The following is a 26,357-nucleotide window of genomic DNA, read 5'->3' on the forward strand; positions in this document are numbered from 1 at the left end:
TTTTTTTGTTTTTTTTTTATCTCTTTTTTTTCATATGTGCTTATATGGGCTCCTTTGGTGTCCTTTTTGGAAAGACATCTAAATTTATCTTGAAAAAAGCTTGCAGAAAATACAGATTTTTGAGAATCACACTTTAATCTTTTGGTTTACTTTTCTGGATATAGCAAATGATGACAAAATAAACATTTGAAACAAGATAAATGGTCTATGCTAAATTTTCATGAAGTGTGTGATTAATCACAATTAATCACAGAAAAGGGTGTAATTAATTAGATTAAAAAAATTAATCGATTGACAGCCCTAATATATATATAAAATGACTATTTTAAAGTATGTAGCTAGTTTATGTTTTCTACATAACTGATGTCCAATATTTTAACATTAAGCCTTTAGATTAAAATGCTTTTGGGTTCATGAGAAACATAAATCTAGTCCAGTGTATCCAAACATTCACTGCTACTGTGTATATGTTATGGTAAAAGATTCTGTGCTCTTCAAGAGTGTGTAGGAGGCAGAGCTGTAGCATTGTACCAGAACTAAGGAACTGAGGAACCGAGCAACCTATTAACATGAGACAAGGCTGTTTTTAGTCTATTGATTTACTGCAATTGTTTGACTAGCACGGATAGCTGATGTGAAGAAAATTAACATCATTCATTGGCTACGAGGTCACAGAATGATTTGTCTTTAAATGCCAATACTGCTTTCCCATCAGGCTCCAAGCTGCGTACCTTCTGAGGGGCACCAGGCTTTAAGAATCTGATGAGATAAACACATAAGCAAACATTTAGCAATAGCAAGCAATTTATTGTGAACCATGATGTAAATGTTATGCTGTATCAGAAGTCTGGACTGAATATATGGTGTTGTTTTGTTTATATGATTTTTGGTATTTTTGTATGTTAATTTTGATTTTGGTATATATTTGATTTTGTTTTCAAAACTTCTTTATTTCACATAAATAAATTAAAATAAGTAAGTGATTAAGTAAGTGTATGACTTAGAACTTAAAGTGAACAAAAAGCAACCAATAAGCATGCATCTTTATTTGTTCCATTTTAACTTTGTATTTTAACTTTTTGCATTAACACATTTACTGTAAGACCTGTACGAACATCATCCGGTTATGAGCGGGAACTATTAAATGTTTGCTTGGAGGATTAACAGTTTGGATTTGATATGTGTGGAATGGGAAGAACTGCAGGGAATTTATTTTAGGACTCGTAGGATGGCTTTGAGGTTAATTTGTCTTTCATTTGCCTGAATTGCTCGTAGGAGGTTTCATCCACATTAATATGGGAAGATGACTTTAAAACTGAAAGTAATTGAAAATAATTTGAAATCACTGAGATGTAAACAGGATATTACTCTCAATATGATCGCTGTTGCTTTACCACTCAAAGTGTAGAGGAGGCGTTGTTGGTTCCTGACCTTGATGAATGCGTGGAGCGCTGATGTTACACTAAAAATAAAAATGACTGTGTACTCTTATATTTGCTCCATTTAATGCTGTTTTCAGGTTCTTCTGGGAATTTCCAACAGTACATGGTCGGAAATTGTATTTATGATGTGATGTGCAATTTTGGCTGGAATAAATTAAACACAAAGGCTGATTTCTTTCTCTCTTTTTCACATTCTGTTAAAACAAGAAGCATATGTTGAGCTAGTAAAAACAAAATAAAGCGCAAATGATGCTAATAATGTGTGTAATACTGCTCCTTCTGTGTATTTAAGCATTCTCATACTGAAATGGAGAATAAATTTAACTTTAGCCACACATGCCTGTTACCTTATAAACATGCAAAATGAATCGTACTTCATACTTCAGAAATAAAGCACCATTGTACTATTCCGATCATATTCATCATGAATTTTCGTTGCATTTCGATTCAGTGCCTCTTGGACAATAAATTCACCTTTTCTCAGTTGCTGACGGTTGTAAGTCTTTATGCAAACCCAGTGCTTTAACTCAAAAAACAGTATCAGAAGCCTCAGGCACTGAGGCCGTCAGCTAGAAATATTGCAATTTATATTGTTTAAGGCTTTATGAGGACGTCTTTCATGAGAGTCCTTTTGAATTTTATTTATGAGATAAATATTCATTGTTTACTGAGTTGACATTAGCCCTTGTGTATGAAAAATTGAACTGGAATCTCTTTAAAGAGTGGCAATCCTTCAGTGATTAATCAATGGGAGCGTGGCACCTGTATTTACTATGCAAAAGAAATCAATGGTCTGTGAAATTCATACTTTAATTATTTGGTGAATAAATTGGTTCTGGGGAAATTCATTTGGACCATGAGGAAGTTTCACTCTCTCTCTTTCTTTTCCCCTTTTCTGCTGCGAGAAATTCTGTGTGACTACGATATCGTCGACATAAGGCAAACAGTGTGAGATCAGAGTAGTAATCCGCTCTCTCATATCTCCTGGATTTATATGGCATAATATAACTGCTTCAGAGTTACAGAAAAACACACATAATTTTGTTCTGTTGACAGCCTGTCTTTTGTCATTTGGTTTCTAGCTCAATGTGACATGATAAAGAATACTTCATTCCTCTGCGTATCTGTACGGAATAAGAAATGTGCCTGAGTACTCGGAAGTGACAGTAATGATTGATCACGAAAACATAATGATTGCATGTCTTGATTTTTTTTTTTTTTTTTTTCAACTTCAGAACTATAATTTTTAATATTGTGATTGGTTATGGAGACATTTTGGGTGGTGCCTTGCGGTCAAATGATGTAAATGTGATGGAACAAAATGCAGGGTTTTTTTTTTTTTGTTTGTTTTTTTACAGTCTGAAATACCAGGTGCTTCTAAAGAAGATAATTTATTGTTGATATTTTGTTAACACATTACAATAATACTTTAGTTAAAGTTTGTCAATGCATTAACTAACATTAACAAGGAGCAATACATTTGTAACAGAATTTATTGATCTTTGTTAATGTTAGTTGATACAAATAAAACTGTTCTTTGTCTGTTCATTGTTAGCTTAGGTTCAATAAATATTACTAACAGATGTAACTTTTGACTGTAATAATATATAAGTAAATATTAAAATTTAGATTAACTAAGATTAAAAGCTGCTTTAAAAGTATTTAACATTGTTAGTTTGTCTTAACTAATGTAGTTAAATATTGTTAACTTTTTGTAAAGTGTTACCGATATTTCTATAAAAAGATCCCCTTTTCAATAATTAGTTGTTTATACAAAATCATGCTTACAGTTTTGACTTGAATATTAGAATTTCTGAAGGATCCTTCTTTCAAAAACATGTAAACAGCTACACAATGTAACACAATTTGAAAACCATAAAGTTGAAATCTGTGACCATCTTGTCTATAAAAAGTTGAGACTATCTGATTTGAGGTCAGCCCAAGCTCCTGTAACTATGGTCTTGGACTTGATTTAAAAAAAAAAAAAAAGCATAGAAGAGATGTGATTTATTGTTTTCTGCTTTATTGTGTGGGAAATTTTATGTGGAAGATTGTTTCTTTCCTCATTCCAATGCAGTTCGGTGCAGTATGCAAACACTAAAACATTCCCTGTACATTTTTATAACTTGCTGGTTATGATTGCCCTGAACACTGTAGTAGAGAGCAGTGAATTAATCCATTTCACCTACACATGAGCTCCCAGACTCCCCTTCCTATGAGCCCTCGCTCTGACAAGGTCAGTGTGCTACAATGCAGATTCAGACAGGGGTTTCCTTAGGGACATGTGCGTTGTTCTTGCAGCTCATCTGCTTGCTCTCCTTCTGCCCCGGCAGAGATCATCTACAGCTGGGTGTTCAATGAGCTTCCCTCATTTGTGGCGGAGGACAGCCGGCGATTCATCTCGCAGGAAACTGGACATCTGTATATCTCCAAGGTGCAGCCCTCGGACGTGGGCAGCTACGTGTGCCAAGTGAAGAACACTGTGACCAACGCCAGGGTCCTGAGCCCACCGACGCCTCTGACTCTCAAAACAGATGGTGAGTTATTACACGCACTTCACACACACACGCACACATATATTCTTGCTCCCTAAACCTCCATCACCTGCACAGCAGAACTAGGCTGGATGCCAAGCACCACTCTTGGTGAACCAAATTGATGAATCAATGTCATGACATGAAGTCTGTTTGCTAATGAATGAAATTTTAAGACATTCTTTTACCATTTTAGCTCATGTCTTTAAAAAAATGACTGTAGCTTCAGCTGGCACAAGAGGCGATATAAATAAAAATGTAGGTCACAATGTTTAAAACATTTTGTGAGATAGCAATATATATCATAGCATACACATTTTTGCTGTTCACTTACCTGATACTGTACTTAAGATTAAAATCCAACATGTTACCAAAGTGCAGTTTGTTTAGGTGAGTTGTTCTGTTACTTATCAATCAGGAATATGATTATGGGATAGTATATGATAAATGGGAGACAGAAACCCGTAGACTTACATTAAAGGTGGGACCTGAGCCCTTTATTGTTGAAACCACCTAACAATAAAGCAGAACACCTTTGCAACTGCATAACAAATGCTCACAGAAAATGTAAAAATGGTTTAACTTTTTAAAATGATTCTTTATAATTTTATTTACATTTAAGCAATGCATAGTCAAATTAAATTGTACAACAAAACAGGTCTTCCTTACCCTCACATCATTCAAAACCTTTAAGACTTTCAGTCATCTTCGGAAAGTGTATTTGTTTATTTATTCATTCGTTTTGAAATCTGTGTAATTTCTGTCCCTCCATTGAAAGTCTTTTCAGCCAGAACTCTTGACGCTTCAAAATTTTCATAAAGAGAATGCAAAATAAATCCATACCGATTGAGTGGTTTAATTCAGTGTCTTTTGTTTAATGTCTTTTGTTGAGACAATATGATGAAAAAAAAATAAATAAATAAATAATTTATTCATGTATAAACAATTGATCAGGGAATATATACAAAAGTTTAACCATTCTTGCTTGATCCGCGAACAAATCTCATCGGTTCTTGCGGAAGTGCAAACATACTAGTATAATACGCGAGAATGTATCTCATTGACTTTTGCATGTCAAGCAAGCATACTTGAGCTTCTGTGATCAAATTTAAATGCTGTAATGTTAAATGCTTTGAATAAAGGCCTATATTAATTCTGTTCATCATATAAAGCAATCAAGCAAGAGTTGGATTAAACTGCTCGATTCATATAGATTTATTTTACAATTCATTTTGAAGCGTGTTTTGGGTGAATAGACTTTTAGTGGGGGGACAGAAACCCCCAAATTTCATTCAAAATATATTTGTGTTGAACGATATTATTATGGGTTTGGAACAACATGAGGGTGAGTAAATGATGACAGAATGCAGAATTTTTGGGTGAACTAAACTTTTCACTTGTTCCGATCATATCTCAAGAAAGCATGGCAGAGACACAGAAGTAACAGAAACTGAGTGGGCGGGGCTTAGCTGGCTGATCGTAAATTAATTGGAATTGCCATTCTCTACCATGCAACAATGTTTTCCATAATCACGATGGAAACAATACTCAAATTTCAAATAACAAATGTCAGTTTGTAATTTCAAATGCCATGTAAGCCATCATTTCCCATAGAGAGAGGCTTGTAAATGTGTTTTAAGGTACATAACAGCTGGACTTGTGAGATTTTTTGAAGCTCTGAATCCCAATACTGGAAAAAGTCCATCAATATCTCAGAAGGCTAGAAATAATGGATGTGCCTGCAAATCAGGATTGAAAGGAAATGTGGCAGTTTTTCAGTGGTGTGACAAGTGGGTCAGTTGTCTATATTAGTGCTTTTATGCCATGTGAAGCCCATTTAATGAGACGTCTGACTTATATATGTAGTTGATATGCCTCATTCTCTCTTCTTCTTTCTCGTTGCACGAGTGGCCTTTAGCGCCAAACCGAAAGTGTCATGCATTCCAAAACATCCCCATTAAACAGAGAGCATGAGGTGCTTTATCTTTTGCTTTAGAGCAGTTTTTCCATAGACAATGCGCTCTCGTGAAACTGGCCATCGGGGAAATCATTTCCCAGCATAAAATTAACCGAATCAATGGTCCTCTTCCAGAATGGGCCCTAGCTTCTTTAATAGCAGATTCCCTTGAGCCAAGCGAGGGAGCCAAACACCCGGCTGTCACTTCAGGCATTTTTCCATACTTCACAAACATGCACGGATCACCTGCCGCCAGTACACGTCAATGTCAGCCACCCTGGTACACAATCCCAGAACAGCCGGGCTAAAAGGACTACATTGCCCTAAAATCTTGTTTTTGCCTACGTTGCTTAATGTTGCACGTCCTTTGTGAGGGCGCCATGTCCCCTTCGGCATAACCTTGTTGTTGAGAAATGCTCCTCAGAGACATGCACGCATCTAAGTGCATTAGCATACTAAATTGGATTTGCGCCTCTCGTTAGCACAGATTGCAAATGCAAGTAACATTGTGTTCTCTGGTCGCACTCGGAAGTTAGAGAAAGAGCAGAGACGGAAGGCTGGAGGGGAAAAGAAAAGTCCCGAGGGTTATCTCAGAGCCACAGGTGGTAGAGTCAGGAAGAATTACTGTGTGGCAGCTGCATTTGCAAATAACCATATAGTTGGGGTCTCATGCAGAATGAGCGCCAGTTCAGCGGGAGGTTAGTCACCCGTAACACAAGCACGGCTGATGGGAGACTTTATTCATTCCGCGCCTGACGTACACAGCTTTCGCTTGGCAGACGTTGTGTGGGAAACATCACTCGTTCAGCAGCTAAACGGCTCGGCAGGCTGCGCCTAAAAGCCTGAAAATGATTTTTGCACCCCTGGCCAAGCTCAAACTGTTTCGCTTTCAGTCAGTCATCCAGTGATCTCGTACCACACCAATCTACAGCCCACTATTCGTGTTTTCTGCTGATACTGGATGATAATTAACTGCACGAGAGGCTCCGCGCCGGAATGCTCAGGTGAAGCGCTTCACCTATGTCCTTCCCTTGGCTAAGACGCTCTTAATCAAAGCTGGCCAACTGCATCTGCGCTCGGCTGCACCTACAGGGCAAGTCATGCATCTTCCCCATCCACGAAACAGCAAAGGCAGAGGAGCCCTTCTGTACTTATGTGATGAATCGCACCTTAATAGATGTGACTCGGATGGAACAATAACTCTCACAGAGCTGGAGCGCTCGCAAAACACTCTTGTGGTGCTGGGATTGCTTGTGCTTCCCGCTTGGCCTTGGACCTTGGAGGGGCAGCATGTTTAAGTGAAGGGTCAAGCATTTCTAAGGCCTTCATCAGTGTTGTTCATTTATAGGACAGAAGATATCAGTTTCCTTGGATTCGAAGAGCGAAAGTGCAGTGGCTTCAATTATTGAGCTACGAATGTTGGGTCAGTGTTTCAAATAACATTTAAAATGTCACTAAGGGTCATAAAAAATGCATACTGATATCATTGATGTTTCATTTTCTAATAATACCACTGTGTACATGCTTTTCTAATCATAAAATGAGAAACTTGAGATGCTGGGAAGAAAAAGGTCTCAGCCTGCTGTGGAAAAACCCTGGTCTTCATTTTGAATATGAATACCATGTCTACTGCATGCCCACAGAATGCCCCCAAATTTGAACTAACATAGTATTGATGATTACTTTGTCTTGTATTGTGCTTGTAAAGTTTCTGTTTTCAATGCAACGTCTGTCAGCACTAGCCTTTCTGGACTGTAGCCTATAGTATTGGTTTCCCCAAAAATGCAGGATCGTTGGGAGAAACTACAGACACAGTATTAAAATCAATGAATGACTTAAGACAAGTACCTCTGTTTCTGGTACCTAGTGCCTAAGGCAAGCTGTCAGTGCCCAAATGAGGCTAATGTTATTGCACTAACATCTAGTTGTTTAGATGGGGCTCGTACACATTATGTGGATTTTATATAAATATGGTTGTCACTAGCTGAATTTTGCAAGAGTTAATTTAGTCATAGAATGCAGTTGTCACTCTTGCAAATAAGCGCACACAACATATTTGAGCACTCTGAAGAATGACAGAATGTACTGGTGTAGCACTGTGCCAGTCATATTTAAATAAAGCTAGTGTCATTCTTTTCAGTGAAAGCATATTTATTTTTATGCAAATCAGGCTTAGTCATAAATGCACTTATGATACCCATTGGAAAATATTTTAAGGCTATTTAAAAATATTCATTAAATGTTTTCACACATGTTAACACTTTACAGAATTTGATAATATTAATATTTTACTATTTTAAAACCATAATTCTTTTATTCTGACAGCCTTAGTTTCAAAATGAATGAATGAATTAATGAATGTTGTCAAATATTTAAAAAAAAAAATTCATTATAATAGTTGAATAAATTGCTTTCTTGCAATGATTATTTAGAAAATAACTTGATGTTGTTATAAAACCATACATATTATTATTATTATTATTATTATTATTATTATTATTATTATTATTATTATTATTATTATTATTATTTACAATATAAATAGGATTTTCTACATCAAAATGTATAACTACTTTTATGTTTAAGTAAAGGGTTTTCTAGCAAAGGGATCATCGTCATGTTTGTTGAGGTTCTCGGAATCAAAAAAAGTTTGAAAACCCCTGCATTAGGACATTGACCAGGACAAATATATATTGTAGAAGCTCCTGCCACACTAAGCAAGAAATCAGAATGACCTTTCGTGATGGGCATTTCTCTCAAACTGCCATTTCAGTTTGCATCATGATGTCACGATAAACATTTATTGGGCCTTCAGGAATACTTTGTAAAAAGGTCTTGTGAGTTATGCCTCAGTGATGTATTCAGACACTGAGTGGACATGTGCTAAGGATGTATATAAATGCTCCAATAGGTGCAATGTGGACTACAGAATGAATCGCCACATGACATTCATCTCATAATTGTGATTTTAATGGGAAGTGAAATGGTGCTGTGATGATGCACTGCGTCACATGATCACACATTAAATATTCTGACAATTGAATTGAAGGCTTTCTTTTGTTACGGATGACAAGGACCTTGACAGTAATTTGTTTCCAACAGACCATCCATTTATTTCTGTCTTCAAGTTGTAGTTCTAGTTAAAATGTAAATTTGGTTTTGGTTTTCTTTTACTTATGTTGTTTTAAGTCTTTGTGGATTTGTTTATTTTGAGTAAAATAAAAGTTTTGAAGAATATTTGTACTGTTGTTATTCGTTTAATAAAATTTTATGTTGTTGTCAATCTTCAAAAACGACTAAAAGCATCATAAAGCCAAAAATAGCCATGATTTGTGTACAATATTACAAGTCTATAGACACTATTGCATGACTTTAGATGGCATAGGATATAGTGCAAAAATGTATGACTTTTTGATAACCCACCGTTCATTTTGATTGTATTGCAAAGAGCAGCGCGTACATGATAAGAAAAAAATAATAAATGTTTGGAATGACATAAAGGTGAATAAATGCCCTTTAACAGTTTTTGCACCACCATGTAGATTTTCTCATGGAGTTATGTTTGCTTTCAATTTGCATTTTTGCTTTGGTTTAGTCATTAGAAAATAAATGTGAAACCCAGCATTGGGATAATGGATTTTTTCATTAGCAGTTGGATGTAAAAGCTTTAAACGTCTGATGGATGCCCAGACTTTCATCAGGTGATTGTTCTATATAGCGCAACAAAAGAAAAGGAAAATTGCATTGCACAAAACTACCCCATTCCGTGTTAATAAATGGATTAAATTGATTTGAATGTAGGCATCGCAACACAAAAAGGGCTCATGTATTTGTTTCGGCACAGCTGGCCTTGAATTCAGTCTTATCAATTTCAGCCCTTCTAGACACTAAATAGGATACACAGAAAATGCATTGCAGCATAAACCAATATAATATTGCAAATTCATTATACACATGGGATTGCTTTGGAATCATAAATGTGTAAAAAGTAAGGGGATTGAGATTGAAATTGAAAAGTTGTTTGGGGAAAAACGCACTGCTATCATAAAATAGGCTATAAATGTGCTGTAGGCAAGGGGTCAGAGTTTGGCTGGTTAGTTTAAGCAGTTAGTCCCTGCTGGCCTGGTTCATTAGATGCCATGCCTACAGCAGTCTTTGGGCAAAAATCATCTTTGATGACCATTCAAAAACAGCTTTGTAAAATCACTGATGTTTCATTTTTTTTCTTTGTCAGTCTGTGCATTCGTGGAGATATTTTAGTGATTTATTCAACTTATTCATACAACAGCACTAATTTATTCAGGAAGGAAACGTAAATATTGGAGTGGATCATTGGATCATTCATACAATCAGTTCATTGAAAATATGCTGATTCATTCAGGTATGAAACTGTCTTTATGAGTAAGTCACTGGATCATTCTTTCTCATATATATAGGAATAAAACAAGTGACTGTCTTTTTATGAGTCATTTGATCATTCATTCAGCAAATTCATTAAAAAATGCTGATTCATTCGGACTGAAAAAAAAATTGACTGTGATTGTCTAAAGTGTATTGCAATTGTTGTACCATAGCGAATCAATGGTCCTCTTCCAGAAATATATTTGTTATTCTGTGTAAAAGCCATATCACACAGTCATGCCACCTTCTTGTTATCTCAATAACTTCTCAGACATTGACATCATTTCTAGTGCTATTGATCTTTTCAAATGAGTAACAGAGGTTTGGGACATCTCTTGAACTAGTATTTGCACATCCCGAATTTGTGACTGAAAAAAGTATTTAGGACACTGTTTGGATTTCCTTGCTTATTTATTTAGTTTACTGAATAAAAGTAATATCACACAAGTGTGTATATTGCTTAAATCTTGTAGATTGCCAGTGGAAAGATTTTGGAGGGCTGTTTAAAGTGTCAAACAGCATAAAATTTCCCACTTTTTATAATCTTTGGCTTTCACCAATGGTGGTCGAGATATGTTCTAGATTAAGGCACAATTGCAATATTTGTTATATTTTTCAAAGTGTGAAAAGGAAAAAAATACTTTCTCATGTAAAATTCATACATCAGTTTCCCATTTAATAAGACTGATAATGATAATTAGGCCCCTGAATGGGAGTGTTTCCCTTCGTAATTGCAGACTTACTCAATGCCACCTGACATATCTCTGAGCAAATGGATATAGATGGGCCTTCACAACATCCGCATGAATAAACAAAGGATCTGTGTCCTCCGGCTACGACTGCAGAAGTGAAATGCAGCCATTCAAGATTCCTCTGTATTCATTAGATTTATTTATGTGAATTAGTTTGAATCGAGTGTTGTTGTTTTTTGGGCAAATTCTCTCGCCCCGTTTCCCAGCGGCCTCTGTAGTGTTCTTGCAAAGTAATTTAGTTTAGCAGCTTGTCATGTGAGCTACTGTGGAGAATTCCCTCTCTTTGTCACTGGCATCTACTGGGTTTGCCGTACCGTAGCACCTGTTTGCTGTGATCCCTCGAGCTTTGTTGTGCTAAATTGTAAATCCGTGAGATTGTTTACTCTTGTACAGTAGATGGAATTCATCAATGCATTAAAGGGTTAGTTCACCCAAAAATGAAAATTAGACTGTTTTACTCACCCTCAAGGCATCCTAGGTGTAAATGACTTTCTTCTTTCAGACGAATCCAGTCAGAGTTATATTAAAAATTCTCCTGGCTATTCCAAGCCCTGTCATTGCAGTCAGTGGGTGTTGCAGTTGAACAGTTCACAAGTCATCAAATAAAGCACGCGCATTAAACGATAAACGTGCCTCATACTACTCCGGGGGATGAATAAGAGCCTCCTGTAGTGAATACATGTGTTTTGTAAGAAAAATATCCATATTTCAAATGTAATAAACACTTTTCTCTCACTTCCATTATCTGTCATACGCAGAACCCATTCGGGCAGCTGACGCAACTTGTATGCGCAGCGCACGCGCCTCTGAGATATGCTAGTCTCGCGAGTTTGTTTATAGGAGCAAAGGAAGCAAAGTTTCCTTAGTTTAGCAAAGAAAAACTAGTTTCCTCTTGGTTTATATCGAAATCCTCTGACATTTTACTTTGCAAATCCTCGGTTTGTACTTCTAATTCATGAACGGCATTTTGTTTGTTCTCTCTCCACATTCGTCACTAATCATGCAACGTCTACGTGCTACGTCATCCGCCGGCATGGCTTCCTCGTATGACAGATAACCGAACTGAGAGAAAAGTGTTTTATAACATTTGAAATATGGATATTTTTCTTACAAAAATGCATGGATTCACTACAGGAGGCCTTTATTCACCCCCAGAGCCATGTGAGGCACATTTTATTATGGATGCATGCGCTTTTTTTGATGACTTCTGGACTGTTTATCTGCAACACCAACTGACTGCACTTATGGAGCTTGGAATAGCCAGGACAATTTTTTATATAACTCCGACTGGATTCATCTGAAAGAAGAAAGTCATATACATCTAGGATGCCTTGTTAGTTTTGGGTGAACTAACCCTTCAAGAATCATATCATCTTTGACCTGTAAAGCATGACGAATGAGATTGGACAAATAGGCTAACCTATTTTATTATTATTATTATTATTATTATTTTTTTTTAATAGAACAGTTTATTGAACCTTTAAACAAAACATGAAAGAAAATGCATTTATTTATTCATTGCTTTATTTATTTTCTTAGTATAATTTGATAAATCAGGTTTCTATGGCTCGTATAGTATGATACAGGAGAATGTGGAGCTCATACATCTCAATTTTATTCAAGAGCAAAAATATGCAGTTTGGTATATTGATATTTTATATGGCCAAATTAAAAATGAAATCCTGATAGCTTGTAATGTAAATCAATGAGATCTTTGTAACAGTATAGCAGACTTCTTACATAAATAAATATCAGTTGTTGATCTATATTTCCCAATAGTATGTCCTAGTAAGATGATATTTAAATGCTTAGTATATGATCAAAGCTCTGCAGTTTTGTATTGTGGGACAAAACATATACTACAATGCAATGAAATGGTGATCTTCATTTCATATATTATTACATATTATTATTTTATTGCATTTGTTATTATGTAATCTAATGCAAAGACATCTATTTAAGTGTGGCTAAAGTGTGCATGAACCTTTTGGGGCTGCTATATGTGCAGTTGTCGCATTTATAAAATGTCTTGGGTTGTTGCACTATTGATTGTGAGGTCAATGTTCTAGAGCAGCTGCTCTGGATATTTCAGGGGATAGAGTCCTCATGTGCAATGTAATCCATCATATAAGAGCACCTCAGGCCTCTACTAAACCTACAAAGCACCTACATGGAACGAAAGAAAAAATAAAACATGAGCCCAGTGCACAGGAAGCACAATCTTCCTGTCACAAGCTTTAATTAATGAGTACAGACTTCCAAAAAGCAACCGGGAAGATGCCAAGGTGGAATTTCATGTGAGAGGGGCAAAAGGTGTGAGTAATGTGCTGATCCAACACCTACAAACTGAGATATTTAGAGGTGTGCTGCCCCATAGAGTCTGTTGTAGCACAGCTAACGTATCTCTGTATAATATCACTTGAAGGCTCTTAACATGCCTGTTCATTTCAGCAATCACAATCAGATTGCATTAAAAAACAGGTGTAAATGCACTCAAGACATACTGATCAGATCACTACAACCACATTTGAAAGTGCTAAGGGACATGATAAAGTGTGTTCAGATCTCTGCCGGATATAAAATGCAAGTCAGTGCCAGATCTAAATAGGGGACACATGAAGTGCGATAAGATCTATGGCGTATATAAAATGCAAGTCAATGCCAGATATAAATAGGGGAGGATCACATATTCTGTCCAACAGAAAGATTTGACACACCACAGTGTGTTAATTTTTTTTTTTAGGAGTTTTTTTTTTTGCAAAACTCCAAAAACGTATATATACATACAATTTACTGTTCGTTGCAGTTTAAATGTTAAGTGGTGGTTGTTGGTAGTAAATATTTTTTTTTAACTGCAGTTTCGTGTTTATACATACAATTCACTGCCGGTATGCACGCAAATAATTTCTAAAAAAGCTGTGATTTTTTGGTATGTACATTTAAAAACACCAACATGCACAAATAAATTTTTATTTTCACATTTTCATGTGTATTCATTGTATTTGTAGACAGTTATTCTTTTTGCATGTACTGTCACAAGGTTTTTAATTTTTTGGATGTACTGTAGTCAAGTCACCTTTATTTATATAGTGATTTTTATGTTGGAGATTTTATGTGTAATATTATTTTAGTATGTTTTAAGTTTAATTTGTTTTATAATTTATTTAGTTTTTTTGTTATACATCTGTGTTCACTTCAAATAGTATTTGTGCAATCATTTGAATATCGCTGAAAAGTACACCAGTAAGTGTAATTACATAGCAAGCCATGTTTATTTTTAAAGAGGATTTGTACACTCCATTGGCTTTATCAACAGACCAACAGCATCAATTGTAGAAATGGAAAACCATTCACAACATGCTCTGTGGCTCAATGGTATAGTGTCATTCAAATGCAAACTAAATGAGTGAAAAAAACTGTAGAAATGGAAATGTTGGTATGGATGATGTGTTGATCATGTTGTGTAGCTAAATTGGTATTGCGACATTAGCAGTGAGAAAATAACAAATGTTTTAATTATTTAATCATAGCATTTTTTTTATAGTGCCACTGTTGGACACAATTTTCAACATTGGAAATTATACAATGATCTAACTGGACATTTCATTTTCAAACTGGTTCGTATGTTTTGGATAACAATTTAAAATGATTTTTTCTGTTTTGGTTTTAATCTAACTTGATATTTGGTTTTTTAACTTTATTGGAGTATATAATTATTTAGAAAAATGTGAAATATTAACATCAATTATAATGACGTCATCTTGGTAGGTATTTGTGATAATATTCTTTTTTTTTTATAAAATCAATTAGAAAAATGTCATCATATTCACATTTTTTCCCACCGAGCGTAAAGGTTGACAATTCGTTTGCAAGAGGTACACTGCTTTATCAGTTAAGAAAATGAATTTGAAGGTGGCAGATGCTTTTTTTATAAGCAAACATGTTTAAGTGTGATTAGGTGGTATTATAAGCAAACACAAATGATGTGTGAGAGTTTGGTGTGGTATTGCAGCCTGTGACCTCATAAATTAGCTAAATTAATCTTTTTTTTTCTGTGAAATTTATTGCTATTACTGATTTTCTTAGTATACAAAATATGTACAAGCTTTGAAAGCATTTAAAACCACAAATTGTATTTTTTTTTTCCCCATTACAGCAGCCTGGGCATCCTTTGTATTAAGGCATATACTAAGATTTTGATTATACTTGTATTTTTTTTTTCCCCATTGACAGCAAAATGCATCCTTTGTGTAATGCATATAGCATAAAGATGTGAATTATAGTGTATTTTTTTTTTCCCCATCGGTTGTGTAAGACAGCGTTCCCAAGCCCAGTCCTCTTAGCCTTGCACTGTTTTGTGTTCTGACGACCGGCGTTTGCCGTGTGAAGTGGACAAACCAAATAACAGAAATTCCGCCCTGCCTCTTTAATTACTGAGCACAGTGTATAATGTGCGCATCCACAAAGTGCGTGCCGCGTCGTGTCTTTGACTTGAAATTTTCCCACGACTATACGTTTACTCGCGCTTTTGATGACTGTCACACTCGTTTTGTGTGTGAAGACATGTACCGGCAGGTAGCAGCACCGCAGCACTAAATACATGAATATGTGTCGGATAGTGTCATTAAACTACATACTGATTTCCCCTGCTCAGGGACCAGGAAATAATGCACGACTGCTATTGTTATGTAAGTATGAGGGTTAGAATTAGGTAGTGTTAACAGAGACATTTCAAGAATATGCAGACAAAGGGTGATAGAAAATATTTACTTTTCACCGCTGTGGTAATGTTTAAAAATTTGGTCACCACGCATTGCATCACACCATCTCCTGACTGCATGGATTATTGGTAAAATAGGGGCTTTATTTAGTGTGTGTATACATGGTTTGTAATATAACCGTTTATATTTCATTAATTTAGGGAAATGAACAAGTGTATTCGCCGTCAAGGGACTATTTGGCCAACCAGCTTATTTCTGCTTGAAAAGCAAATGTGTTTTTTTTAAAAAAACATCAACTTTGCAAGCACATGATGGACTGCATTACTCAACATTACTTACACCTTCCAGCAAAAACTACATTCAATGAAGGTAAAACAGTAAAAAACATAATAATATTTCATTTAAATGGAATCGGAACCGGAAAATGTGTATACTGTAAACAGTATTGAGCATTGACTAGTTTAGTATTGTGCAATGAAAACCTAGTGATTTTTTTAATAGTTGTTTAATGATTCAAAATGGAACAACCCGGAACTGGAACGTTAGGAAAACCTGAAAGTTTCCGGAAAAGATTCCCAAATCTAGTGAATTACCAAACACTTTAATGCTGAACGTCCATTTAGAGTCATCCCATAATATATGGTGAAATCTATATGTAAACCTACCCTTGTGAGTGTCTTAATTTTTGTTTTTTAGGAGTGATGGGGGAGTACGAGCCCAAAATTGAAGCACATTTTCCCCAGACGGTGCTGGCAGCCAAAGGCATCACAGTGAGGCTGGAGTGCTTTGCCCTTGGGAAGTAAGTATGTTGGCATAATCAACCCACCCCCACTCAGACCGCTTCCCGACATTGTGCCACCTGAAGGTGCCTTTCTATCACACAAAGGCAGAACATGCACCGTCGCTCCCTTGAAACACCTCTTTTGCTGCTTGAATGGATTATTTTATTATTTTAGTTACAATTTATTTAGTCAGTCAAATTTCTTTTTTTTTATGGATAGAGGAATGAATTCTTTATAGATGGATGAGATGGTACCAGGAGGATAGCTATTTTTACTCCTGACTCCGCTCTGCTGTTAAATGAGCTCTCCACAAGTATTGAACTCTGCGCCATAACTGATATAGTGGCAATTTCGCTGTGATTGGTGTAGAAACAGCGCTGGGATTTGGCCCCTGGGAGCTGTATATTCTCATAATAGTTGTACGGGGCGGCAGAGGGTGAGGGCCAGGGGTTGTGAGGGAGGAGAGCGATTTGAGAGTCTGTACATGCAATTGTTTGGAGGATGCTTTTAATATCTGTTCTTTTCACATATGGTCAAGGATAGCACAGTGAGAAATGAAAGTGGCCAGTACAGATCCACAGCCAGAAGGCAGAAAAGCACTCTGACATTCAGTCAGTGCAGCACACTGACTCTAAATGATGGACTGAGGATGCTTTTTTCCATACATGCTTAAGATGTGTTTCGCCATGCCATGCTGCTCGCTTACACATAAAGAGATCATGAAAAAACTGCTCTCTGTTTTTCCTTGTTTTTAATTGTGATGTTTTTAGTTTTTTTTGTTTATGAGGCTATATGATGGGTGTTTTTCTATATTATTTTGTTGAATAATAAAGATTGCTTAGCTTACTAGGCGAATAATATACCAATTCTATATTAATAGTTGTATATTAGCATATATATATATTAGCTGTTTAGTAGTACTTATAAAGCCCAGTTTCTCTAGAATCCCTAAAATACCAGAAAAAAAAAAGATAATGCTTAGGAGTTTATTGTATAGGCAAATGTAGAGCTGATGTCTAGTAAATGGAGTGTTTAATTGATGAAAATTGAGTTTTTTTGGTGGGGAGATTTTTGATATCATTGTACGTTAATATAACAAAATATTACTTATCAAGATGTATTTTTCAATGTGAACTAAATTTTTTATTAAAGATGTATTTTTAAAGAGTAATTTTTGAGTTTTTTCAATAGATATGTTAAAAATAAAGGTTTTCAGTTCTGCATTTCTGATAGTTCTCTCTCCCCATATATCACTGTTCTGTTTTATTATTTAAAGAGAAATTAAATGATTTATTTGTATTTTTTTTTTTTTTCATTTAATTTTGTTAACTTTGTGTTTGTGTTATGTTCTGCTTTATTCGTCATTGTCAGGTTACATTCTGTAGAACTTTCTTTGGGATTCTCAGTTTGTAGCTTAACATAACTTGATAGGGTGTTTTGCATAAAGGAAGTGCGATTCTGCATTTTAAATACATAATCCAGTGTCATCGTGCTGTAATTCTATTTGCGTTTGTTATTTGTAATGAATAATTCAAATGCAAAGCCTATGAAGCGCAAACACATTCTAAGCCAAACTGTTCTAAGGGCCCAGTAATTGTTTACAGTGCCTTCAAGGACCCCTTTGTGAGGAAATGTCGTTTACAATTAATTATCCACATTAGAATAATAAGTCATTACTTAAACCTAGACATTAATCTATGTATTCCTGTTGGCTTCTATCTTAGTTCAATTAAACTTTACAGACTTTTAGCTCACTGCTCAGTGAATGGAGAAATCATTGAGATCTCAGCAATGGCCTTTCTCTTCGTTCGCAGCTCATTTAGTGCTGATAGCGAATCCTCCTGTGAACTTTAGGCCTCGCACTACCTTACCCACAAATTAATGATTTATCAGTGCACGTTGTTAGAAAATGGCACTCTTTATAATGAACTAAACTGAACTAAGAATTTCTTTTAGTCTCATGCTGTCACTCAGTATGTATGACAACCTAACAGTCAGGGTGACTAAGGGCTTGGCATTATGTGCAGGGAAAAGGCTAGAGTGTTTATTGTCAGTAGCGCAAGCGGTCTGCCTTAAATGTCTGCAGGGATGCTTTTCAGAGCTGGCATTGTACCGTACACTTTCAAAGGCAAACTGCCAGCTTATAATGGTGAATGGGTTTGGTGCCGAAAATGTTACCGGGGCTACAAGAGAGGCTGCTTTCGTGCATGCTGGCATTTTGTTGAATGTGTAAACTTTCTGGATGGTTCTCACACCACTTAAGAAATGATGGTTAGATATTTTGTTATGATTTTTTTTTAATTCAAATGATTTGCTCTTGAACATTTTCAGGGTTATACAAACAATATGAATGTTAGTTTTTACTCATAAGAATTTAGTGGAGTATTATTGTGAATTTTAGAATGAATTAAGTTGATTTCAAATTTTAATAACTTTATTTTTTAAATGTGAATTTGATTAAATTAATTGAGTTGGTTTAGATTGAAAAAAAAATAATAATAATAATAATTGTTACTTTCACTCAAACTTTTACAGGCTTTATATACTATATATATATATATATATAATCATGATCATAAAAATGGTAAATATCATCTTAATAAGACATCATTGAGAAATATACAGTGACAGCTAATAAATTATATGCATTTTATAAAGTTCTTAATTATTATAAGCAATCAGAATTTAATCTTACTTTTTGGCATATAAATATAAGCAACTGCACCAAAATGCATATTTTGCTCAGTTTCTTCTATATCATACTGTATTATGAGTAATAGGATGATGTGTTGTATATGATATTTGATTTTATTTATTTTTATGTACTTATTTTTTTGTATTTATTTTCTAAGATAAAATTTATATTTTGGTAATTTTTGTTTAATAAATCATATGAGATATACAAATAATATCGACATCTAGCAATGCACTTGATATCTAAAATTACACTTCAAGATTAAATCTTTGATGACTAAATGTTTATTCTACAACTTAAATGACCCCATGAGTTTTATCATAGACCCACCGTAATTTAATCTGACAGGACAGAAATTTCATTCTGTGTGGATAAATGTCCTTGTACAATTTAAGCGGATGTAGAGGGACAAAAGGACTCGAAGGCCTTGCAAATGATTGATGCTGGTGTCTGGGTTTTCCTCAGCGTCACATTTCCATCGTTGGAAAGCTGTGAAATGGAGCTGTCACTGTGTAGCAGTGCTGATTGTGTCTGATAGAGCGGGTTATCTACGCACGGGTGCCGCACCTAGGAGGTCATATCACATGCCTGCTGCAGCCACAAATAGGGATGGATGGCAGTGTACAAATACTGCTTATCTACACAGCTATCTAGACATTTATTGTGTTACCCAGTACACAGCCACTTACAGAGTGCTGCCATATCAGATTGTCCTGTTCGTACTTTCAAAAAGACCACAGTATCAGCTTTACAAATTATCACAGATACACGTTTTGGGCAGAGATAAAGGAATTGCTTTTAGAAAGGTTTTTTTTTTTTTTTTTAGATTAAGTATATACTATTTACACTGCTTCACCAGATAGATTGGATTTGGGTGGGTTTCATGATGTTGTTAGGTGATGATTTGTTCTTAAGTGATGGGTTTTACAAGCATTGCCAGATAGATTGGATCAAATAAGATTATTTTTGTGATTTTGTTTGCTGGTAAGGAAATACTCTAACTCCTGAAGAGCTCATCTAGCAATAAAAGAGTTTGCTGTTACCATTAAAACCTTGCCAATTTATTGGCATTCATTGGTATCCAGCAGTGACACCCACTCACATGAAGTACTACAAATTAATCCAATCAAATAAAAGTATATTTTAATATTTTACAACAACTTAAATTATATTGTTTTTACACTTATGACAATCAATGAACAACAGATTTGTTTGATTTTTCATTAGCTTCATTGGATTTATTCACTTATAAAACATGTTAAATACACAGTCTTGTATTTTTTTTTTTTTTTCTGACATTACAACATTTTGAAATATTTAGAAAATAAATATTACAAATATTTCCGAAAAAAAAGGGGGGCTCTATTACTTTTTGTAACAGCTTTTCAAATAGGATCTCTGAATGCTCCCCTCATCTGCAGTTGGAAAGAGAAACAGATAGTCCCGCCCTAAAATCACACTATTGGTTGAGCCAAAGTCACGCTAGTTAATAATCTTAAACAAACTGGGATAAGCTGGGGGAAGATAAACTATTAGAGCATTAGATCATAAAATGACTGTATTTGAATGTATTTCTTATATATATTTTATTTTCTCAGTCCTGTCCCCACTATCACCTGGAGGAAGATGAGTGGGAACATCCCCAAAAAAGCCCGTTTGCGCAAATCACAGGCTGTTCTCGAGATCCCCAACATCCAACTAGAGGATTCTGGGAGTTACGAGTGTAAAGCTGAGAACACCAGAGGAGGCACTGCCTTCAGAGGACACCTCCAGGTCTACAGTGAGTACAGCTTTGCTTCTAAAAAAACTGTGCAGCAAGATCATTAAAAAGGAAAGTTCTTTAAGGTTTATGTTTGCATTATATAATAAGAGAAACAGAATGAGTAGTATGAATCTCTTCATTGTACTCAATTGTAAGTTGTGGCAAAAGCGTCTGCTAAATGAATAAATGTAAATGAGCGAGTGGGGGATTGATGATGGTGAAAGCCAAGGGAAGTTTATCCTACAGACATGAATGATGACTCAAATCATCTGGCTTATTTGGGGGATATTGCTATTTCTTTGAGATTTTGAAGATGCAATATATAGAGATCTAAGCAGGTATGGGCAGAGTTTAGCTGTATTCCCAATTAAACATACCTTTAAAATATAAGATACTGATCCCTGGACCAGACTATCATAGAAACTTCAGGATGGGCCCTATACTGGAGGTCTTCGATCCTGCTCCTAAAGACAGACTATCATACAATGTTTATTTCCAATTTGTTTCAACTTACCACACTGATGTATGACTTTCAAGCATTATTGAAGACTTTGATTATCTGGTTTAGGTTGGTTTGATTAGGGTTGGAGTTAAACGCTACAGAACAGTGGGTCTCCAGTAGCAGGGTTGAAGACCTCTGCTCTATTATAACATCCATCCACATCACAAAACCATTTAGCAATGCTTTCCCAGCCACCCAGAACACCCTAGTGTTGGGTGGATGAGCACTACTCACATTTTCTTCAGAAAATGTAAAAATGTAAGAGCTATTTGTAAAAAAAGGCTTTGAAATAATGTGTCGCAGTAGTGTGGGAACAGGATCTGTTGGGTCCATTTCTGATTAGGTTCCTTCATAAATTATTCCACTGGGCATACGCTCACTCTCTTTTGCATAATTTTGACTGGACTTTATGACAGAAGGTATAAATTTAAGCAAAGTTGTCCAGCTTACATTTTTGTCAAAGTTTTGCGAGGATAAAATGGCTCTGTCCTCAGAAGACCTTTGTCCAATTAAATTTTAGAGGCTATTTTATCATTATTCTTGCTTGCGTAGCTGAAAATGCTATATTTTGTTCGACCCACATATTTCCCCTGACCCACTGTATAGCTTTGATAGGGCCCTGATACAGGCATCTGGGACCTCCATTCATCTTTCGCGGACTCCTCTCTTCTTATCCGTTCGATAGGGTTTGTGAGTTAGATGAAGTGTGTTATGTCATAAAAGTAAGTGTATCAGTAGGCCACAAGATGAATGCAGTGTCCCAGTGATTTTATGAAACCTGGTTTTAAGATGTTTATGACTGTTATTGGGATCTATGATTCATCACACAGTCTGGCTGAACAGAGCTTGACAAAACAACAACTGTTTGTCTTATCTGTCACAAAAATGTCCAAATATACTTTAATTGTGTTCTCTCTATTAGTTCAGTACATGTGTGTGATGTCCTGCCACTCTTCATGAACTATTTTAGTAGTATTTGAGAGTAGAACTGTTAAGGGGGTAGTTAAATGTTAATTTCATCACCCTCAGGTCATCAAATATGTAGCAGGTGACTTTTTTCTTCAGTAGAATAGTAAAGAAGATTTTTGCAGAAACCATGGTCCTTGGTGATTCATTAAGTGCAAGTCAGCATGGATGTGTGATGGGTTTGATGGAACCACAAGCAGTTCAGTCTTGGCAAGGTGGAGTTAAAGGTGATGGTCTTTCATCCAGCAAGAAATGACTGTAGAACAAACTGAGATGTGAGCAGCTATCGTCGGATCATCAGGATGGAATGAGAGGTAGAGTTGAGTGTCATCAGCTTAGAAGTGATATGAAAAGCCATGGTTCTGAATGATAGAACCTAGTGATGTCGTGTAGACAGAGAAGAGAAGTTGTACAAGAACTGAGCCCCGAGGCACCTCAGTAGTTAGATGTTGCGACTTGGACACCTCACCTCTCCAAGATGCCTTGAAGGACCTATCTGAGAGGTAAGACTCAAACCACTGGAGTGTGGTTCCTGATATGCCCTTTGCCAATAGGGTGGACAGGAGGATCTGGTGGTTGACACTGTCAAAAGCAGAGGACAGATACATCAAGATAAGTGTTGAAGATTTGGAATCCGCTCTTGCCAGTCTTAGGGCTTCAACAACTGAAAGCAAGGCAGTCTTGGTTGAATGTCCACTTCTGAAACCAGACTGGTTGCTGTCAAGGAGGTTGTTCTGTGTGAGAAAGGTAGAGACTTGGTTGAACACAGCTAGTGTTTTTGCAATGAAAGGAAGAAGGGAAACCAGTCTGTAGTTCTCTAAAAGAGATGGGTTAAGGGTGGGTTTCGTAAGTAGTGGGGTTATATGAGCCTGTCTAAATGCTGAGGGAAAAACACCAGTTTGAAGGGATGTGTTAACTATGTGAGTGAGTGCAGGTACAACTTCAGGAGAAATGGCTTGAAGGAGATGAGATGGGATAGGATCAAACAGACAAGTAGTAGGATGATTATAAAGGATGAGTTAGGAAACTTCTGCCTCAGAGAGTTAAACTTTTAATCTTTATTAATGAAGAATGTGGCAAAGTTGTCAGCAGTTAGAGTTGATGAAGGAGGGAGAGGAGGAGGAATGTTTTAAAGAGCATGCGAGAGTTATATGAATTGTTAATTTTGTTATGACAGAATGTCCTTTTAGCAGTGGAGAAAAGAACAATAGCCAAGAACAATAAATATAAGGGTAACTATAAAGTTTAAGCACTTGTTCTAATTCTACGAAAATAGCAAAATCCACACCACAGCTAAAATAATAATGGCACAGAGGAACCATATCATTGTAAGCAATTTAGAACGATTTTTCTGCAGCTGATGAAGCATAAAAGCATTGAGAACCATTTGGAATCCACCCGACTTTAAAGAGCTTGAGTATTCAAAGTGGCAGATGACACACATACAGTAAATATAATAATAACATCAGTTAACAGTTATATTTGTTGTTATTTTATGAATGAGCTATTAAGGGTGAAATATAAGGCACAACTTTAGCCCAGATTTGTGCCCCAATTTACAGGCTGGAGGTGTCAACACTTTTTGCCAAAAGTCAGAACTAATCTACAGATTTGGGGCTGTTGGAATTGACAGATTACACAGAAAACCACATTGTGTATTTATTTTAAACTTCAGACTATGATTTCATCCAGTCAGAGAATATCAAGCATGTTTGATATTTTGAGTTGGAGAGTGAGCTTGACTTTTAACCTCCATGTCCCAGTTACAAAGCCACAAAATTACTCACAAAGTACTGACAAGTGAATACTATTTTTACTTTACTCAGATCTGGCTGGAATATAACGCCCACTTTTTACCAGTAAAATCCTTCTAAATATATACATGAAGTCCCTTAATTAACAGACATTCTTGGACGTTTATAATGAGAAGTCTTTTTCCAGTCCACCTAGACCATTTATGGAAAATAAATTGTGAAATAAGGACCCTTCACAAATCTAAGCAATGACATCACAACCATGAGTAAAATTAACATAGCAAAACCTAAATCAACACCTTTTAAAATATTGAAAAATTTGGTATTTCATGATGAATGACATTATGAACTATGGTATGTGGGAGTCAGCAAGAAACTTTGACCATGTGAAAAAAAGTTACAAAAGTTCAGTATGTTTTAAAGTGGTTTTAAGAGGTGTTTGCTATTGAAAATTAGCATGTGTTTGTGACTTATTCTATAAACTTTAAAATGCTCTTGGAGGAAGGCTCACAGCTACGGCCTTCACCTGCAAACTGTATTCCAGACACATGTCTGCTCTTACAATTTGCATTCACCCAATTCAGTCTGCAAGCCCCTTTTTTCTCGACAGATGTGATTGAAGGCTTTCCTTCAGCGAGCTTCTGTCTCAGAGCAGGTTAGCCGTCTGCCACAGCTTGTGTGAATTATATGTCACGTGTAGCAGCCACAGATCAGCTTGAGTGTTCTGGGTGAGCAACGAGTTGGGGGCTGCTGACAGGCATGGGTGTGCATCCTCCTCAAGGCTGCGGCCTGCCATTATTGTCCTGACTGTGGGTCTGGAGTGAAGAATAATGGCGTGGATAGTGGAAAGCAGTAAGTTTTATTACAATGTCCAAGAGCTATAACTCAAGGAGCCAATGCCTTTGCCAGAGGTTACCCACACCTTTCCTCTCTCCTTTTCTCTCAACCCCATGCAAATAACACAAGATGAAAATTTTGGTTGCACTTTATTTTAAGGTCCACTTCTCACTATTAACTAACTATTAACTACCACTTTTGCCTCAATAATCTCATAATAGTAAGAAATGTAGTTGTTAAGTTTAGGTATTTGGTAGGATTAAAGGTGCTTACACACAAGTCCGACATTTTCACATGCAAATTTTTTTTTTTTTTTATCATCCTTTCCTATCAACCTGCATGCTACAGATGTGAAAATGCAGAAAATCGAACCTGATCCGAAATTTTTTGTATGATGGACTAAAGTTTCAGATGGCAGTGTGTAAATGTGATTGACACAACATGACATCGTATTTATTTTTTAACATATTTTTCAAAATTTTGGATGAAAATTACGGACTCAGTGTGCAATGGCCTTAAGGATGTAGATTATGCACGCAGAATGTGTGCTTTAGAAATTCTAATACATTAGTAATATGCTATGTAATAGCCAATATACTAGTAAAATGCATGCTAATAAGCAACTAGTTAATAGTGAGAAAAGGTCCCTATACTAAAGTGTTACCAAAATTTTAAGTCTGATTACTTTAAAGATTAATACTATGTGTCTCCTTAGCAATCCTCTAAACGTTTAACTGTTAATTTTGTTCACATGAAATTCAAAGACTTTCCTGTGCATGCTGGGTACTAAAGGTCCGCTGCTTTCAGAACTTTTCTGCTCATCATTCTTATAATGAAAACACTCCCCACTGTTCCTCTTATACATATTCATTTTGCAAAAGGACAATGCAACACAGGCTACCTACAAACTGCAGCTGCACTTCATGTTAACAAAGTTTTACAGTCAGAGTTATAGTCAACATTTTTCATAGATCATTATATTTCAGCTGGGGAGCATTTTATATTGTGATTATCCGTATTGGTTTCTATCAGGTGAAGAGATGTTTTTCATAGACAAAGTGCTTCAAATGGAAAAAAAAAAAAGTTACAGGGTGATGCTCAGAAAAAGCTTCTTTTCCATGAGAATGGTGTGCAAAAGGGATAGCAGGCACAATGCCATGAAAATGGCGCGATTGATCTAGTTGACAAAAATAGGTTTATTGTGCATCAATTAACCGATCCAATATACTGATGCTCATCCAATACTGAATAT

The 26,357-nt window shown here is 35.9% G+C and overlaps 1 protein-coding gene across 1 annotated transcript in view; it reads left to right on the forward strand.

The window, feature by feature from the left end:
* cntn5 (contactin 5) overlaps positions 1–26,357 on the forward strand; it is a 314,204-nt gene that overhangs the window by 218,336 nt on the left and 69,511 nt on the right. The window contains exons 7-9 of the mRNA XM_042743607.1: positions 3,776–3,979; positions 16,504–16,606; positions 20,883–21,064. Of these exons, the coding sequence (XP_042599541.1) occupies positions 3,776–3,979; positions 16,504–16,606; positions 20,883–21,064 (489 nt within the window). The remainder of the gene's footprint in view (positions 1–3,775; positions 3,980–16,503; positions 16,607–20,882; positions 21,065–26,357) is intronic.

Source organism: Cyprinus carpio, chromosome B18, assembly GCF_018340385.1.
Source record: "Cyprinus carpio isolate SPL01 chromosome B18, ASM1834038v1, whole genome shotgun sequence".
NCBI lineage: Eukaryota > Metazoa > Chordata > Actinopteri > Cypriniformes > Cyprinidae > Cyprinus > Cyprinus carpio.